Here is a 4,565-nt window from a genome sequence, read left to right on the forward strand (position 1 = left end):
GTGTCATTGTTACCACTGTTCAATATTTAATCATTCTAGATGGGTACCCGCGCTCACTGTGGGTGTGCAGACTCCGGAGGGGCTCCTACAGCCCAAGCGCTATCAACAAGGCCTGAAAGCCTGAACAGTGTCAATACGAGGCCTGAAAGCCTCCTCACCTCACTCATCATGCCCTCACATAAGGCCCTCGGCCTCAATCAGTCCAGAAATAGTCAACAGCCCCTCGGGCAACAGTAAAGCAATAATACTCAGCTCAAATAATAGTTCAAATATCAGTTTAAAACTCCAAGTTTGAGTAAATATGGCTGAGTTCAAGAAACAGTGTAAATCACATGGACTGAGTTCAAATAATATTTCAAACAGTGAGGAAAACAGTGATGATAGTTCATAAAGTGTTCAAACAGTCGGCAATAAGCCCAAAATATGGCAATAAGCCCAAATCATAGTGAAAACAACAAGTCATTGCTAATACGCGATAAAATATCATCCGGACTGGACCAAGTCACAGTCCCCAATAGTAAATGACCCCGAGCTCGTCATGGAGCGCGTGTCTCATCTCAACATAGCACCAAGTTGTGCAAGTCTGGGATTTTCAAACCCTCAGAACATCATTTAAAATCATTACTCACCTCTAGCCGGTCAAAGTCTAGCTCGCTATGCCTTTTCCCCTCGAATCGACCTCCTCGCACGTCGAATCTGATCAAAACCACAAGGAATACATCACAATAGGCTAATGGGTCATAACCCAACCGAAAAGACTCGAAAAATATCAAAAATTACGAAGTTGGCAAAACCCGAGCCCCGGGCCCACTTCTCGAAAAATTACGAAATTCACATCTCCGGATTCCTCGTCTCGCCACGAGTCTATACATATCAAAATCATCAACATCGGGGTCCATTTGACCCCTCAAATCCCTATTTTAAACTCTCTTAAATTCAAGCCCTAAACCGCCATTTTTGACCTTTGATTCCTTGATTATTCAGTCCAAATTCATGTTTATGCACCATAAAATCAAGCTCTAAGTCCAAGAGTTCATACCTGATAATAGCCCTCGAATCCCTCTTCAAAATCGCCTCAAAGCTCTCAAGGTTCGGAGTCCAAAATGTCACTCTTTCAAAAATTCGCGAAGAAGATGTTCTCACTTAACCTGCCAGTTATTTCCGCTTCAGCAGATTAATTCCTGCTTTTGCGCCTTCCGCTTATGTGGTCAATGTCCGCTCCTGCGGACCTTTCACTTAAGGCGACTTTCCGCTTCTGCGATCCAACTTCGCATCTGCGGGACCGCTTAAGCGACCCAATGTCCCGCTTCTGCGGAACCTGACCTGGGCTCCTATTTCCGCTCCTGCGAGGCCGCATCTGCGATCTCCTTTCCGCAGATGCGGAAACACCTGCTGCAACCAAAAACCTGCAATTTTCCAACTTCAAATTCCTTCCGTTAGCCACCCGAAATCACCCGGAGGCCCCCGGGACTTCAACCAAAGTTACCAACACATCTTAAAACATTATTCAAACTTGTTCCAATCCTCAAAACACGTCTAACAACGCTAAAATCCTTAAATCACATCGAATTCAAGCCTAAGTTTCTTCAAAACTTCCGCAATACGCATTCGATCAAAACTCGACCCAAAACATCTCCGAATAACCTGAAATTTTGTACACACATCCAAAATCACCTAACGGAGCTTCTGAAACTCTCGGAATTCCATTCCGACCCTCAGATCAAAATCTCACCTACCAACCGGAATTTGCCAAAATATTAACTTCGCCAATTCAAGCCTAATTCTACACCGGACCTCCAAAACCAATTCCGATCACGCTCCTAAGTCACAAATCATCCCCGAAGCTAACCGAATCTCCGGAAATCACACCCGAGCCCTCTAACCAACTGTCAACTTCCGGTTGACTTTTCCAAAACAAGCTTTCCTTAGAGAGACTAAATGTCTCATCTCCTACCAAGACCAAACCAATCCAACTCGATTACCTCAAATACCGATAATGAAGCATAGACAAATATAATATGGGAAAAACGGGGCGGTAACTCACGTGACGACGGGCCGGGTCGTCACATTCATACCAAAACATGCTGAAGTTTTGTCCTACGGTCTATAGTTTTGTCATGAGTTTTATCTGAAACTTCAGTCTATTTTGCTGAAAGTAGCCTTTTATTAAAGAAGCGAAAAATTATCTTTTTAAAATTCTTTTAACAAAAACCGTGTACGAATACAAACGAAAAAACAAAACATGTACAAGTTAAAATTGGGCGACCAAATAAGGAGCCACATGCAATTTTTACAATCTGAAGCTGATTAGGCCTACTTCCAGATATGAAGCTCATCGAGTATATTGGCCCATTTGGCAAAATAAGCTAAACCAAAAACCCCAAAAAGTAGGTGTTGTTGGAACTTCTCCTTTTTTTTGGGTAAACAATCTTTTTTGGTTTCAGCGTACTCGATAGAATTTTGGAGAGCATAAAGAAGAGGAAGGCATCTAACTGCAACTCCAATCCTTTCTTTTTCTTCTCTGGTTTTGTTTCTTATTTCTTTTAATTTCTTACAATATCTTTAAATGGACGACTAAAACCGGAAGCACCTAAACTAGGAGACAAGAATGATGCAAGAAGTAACGATTAATGATTCAACTACTATGCTACTTAATTTATAACTGATAATATAATTACTTTTTTTAGCAAAATTAGTCATATTTCAACTAACAAAAAGTGGACCCGTTGTTGGTGACTTGCCAAATTAGTCAAATTCTGCTCTAATCAATTAACCAAGGGTTGGTAGCAACAATTTTTAAATAATAAAAAAAAGAACTATAAATCAACCGCAACATACAAAATAAAAAAATAATTTTGTCCATGCGTCAAATTTTCACAGCTTCACAGTAAATTTTCGATTTTCCAATGACATAGCTCGCTGTAAATCGGGCAACCCAATAACAGAACAAGTAAACACCACTCTCTCCGATCTATTTCCGTCGCCAGCCGCCGCATTTTTCATGCTCCACCACCGTAATCCGCCGTCGTTCTTGAACTCCCAACCCACTATCTCCTCCGCCATCTCCGACGACTTGTACATGTATGCATAATCTCCAGCTAAACACACACTAACTGAAGAAACTCCAAAAGTTTCACTTTTCAGCTTCTTAATTAGCGCCGGCGGCATTTCCCCCATTTCCTGACACTCAAAATTCTCCGTGTTCACTTTCCAAATTTTAACTCCGGTGACATTTTCAGCGTCTCCGATCATGCCAATGAGTATCAGACGATCATTGGAGAATCCAATGATCGAGTGGAAAATTCGTGGGTCGGGCCTTAGCTCGTAAGGTCCGGCCCAACTCTTGGTTGTTGGGTCGAAGCAGTGACTGACGCCAGTGAATTTCTCGGTGACAATGAGTTTATCGCCGGTGGTGGCAATTGACAGCCACGTGGAAGCTGCGGAGTCTTTGAGTATCGCGGGCATGGACTCACACGTTTCCCACGTGCGAGTCTCCATGTTGTAGATTTCCACGGCCAAAGGATCGTCCTCAAAATCGCATGTACCGCCGGCTATAATGATAGAGCCGGCTACGTGACCCACGATAGGATCTGTCCGCCACACGCGCGGTGCATCGACGTGATGCCACGTGACATTCATCGGGTCGAATGAGAAAGAGAGCTTTGAAGGCGAAAGCATGTAGAGCAAATTGGAATGGGATGATCGGAGGGCGGAGACGTACTTAATGGACGGCTGAGATATCTCAAGCCACACGTGCGAGCGGGGGTCATAAGCGTGTACAGAAATGTCATAGGGGGAGCGAGTGCATTGGGTGTGGATAATGAGCCACGGCTTTGGTTTGTTAAAGCATCGGAGAGAAGAGGTTATAGCTCGGCTCCATGATTTTGACACGCACGAAGCGGGAACCAAGTCGACAAGTGGCACGTGCGAAAGAATAACCTCTAAGACATCTCCATGAATAGGGGCTTCATCATCAAGAATAATGGCCATTTTTTTGATAGTTTGAAGTAATTGAATATTTTAAAGATGAAAAGTTTGCTGCAATAGTGATTTATATTGAAGAAGAGAATGGTTTGAGGTTGGTATTTATATAGGAGAAGTGGATAATAGTTGGTGAGAGGTATTTTGGATATTTGGTTCATTATAGCAATATTGATGCAAGCCCCACTAGTGGTTGTAAAATGTTGACTCACCAAGAACGATGAACTATGTCAGCTTCAAAAGAGTTTTAGTTTTTTTTTTCCACACCTTTTTGAATTCTACTAGTTGGTGGCACATCTCCTTTAGTAGTTGTCTATGAGTATTCAATATAAAATGTATAAGTCACCGTGAGAAGGATATTTCGTCAAAAACCAGTGGATTCTTCGTAAATGGAGGCGCTAGGGATTTGGGCAATGGGTGCTTTTGGCCCCTCTGTAAAATTTTCAGCTCTACTAGATATTTGTTTTATCTAATTATTCCTTTAGATGAAACCGGTTTAGATTTTTTTTTTTTAGCCATTCGGTGTAAGAAATTACTGACTCGATTAATCCAAATTAATCCAAATTTTTACTATAGAAGGTCCT

The 4,565-nt window shown here is 42.2% G+C and overlaps 1 protein-coding gene across 1 annotated transcript; it reads right to left on the reverse strand.

Moving 5' to 3' along the window:
- Window positions 1-2,708: 2,708 nt before the first annotated feature.
- On the reverse strand, window positions 2,709-4,119 carry LOC109214237 (F-box/kelch-repeat protein At1g23390). The gene has a single exon (XM_019378131.1). It carries the CDS (start codon window positions 3,988-3,990, stop codon window positions 2,875-2,877), a length of 1,116 nt encoding a protein of 371 aa, XP_019233676.1. The 5' UTR covers window positions 3,991-4,119; the 3' UTR covers window positions 2,709-2,874.
- Between the last annotated feature and the right edge of the window lie 446 nt (window positions 4,120-4,565).

This window comes from Nicotiana attenuata, unplaced genomic scaffold (assembly GCF_001879085.1).
Source record: "Nicotiana attenuata strain UT unplaced genomic scaffold, NIATTr2, whole genome shotgun sequence".
Classification (NCBI taxonomy): Eukaryota; Viridiplantae; Streptophyta; class Magnoliopsida; order Solanales; family Solanaceae; genus Nicotiana; species Nicotiana attenuata.

What these genes read in the sequence shown, in the direction of transcription:
- LOC109214237 (XM_019378131.1), bottom strand. Translation starts at nt 3,990, where the DNA reads ATGGCCATTATTCTTGATGATGAAGCCCCTATTCATGGAGATGTCTTA.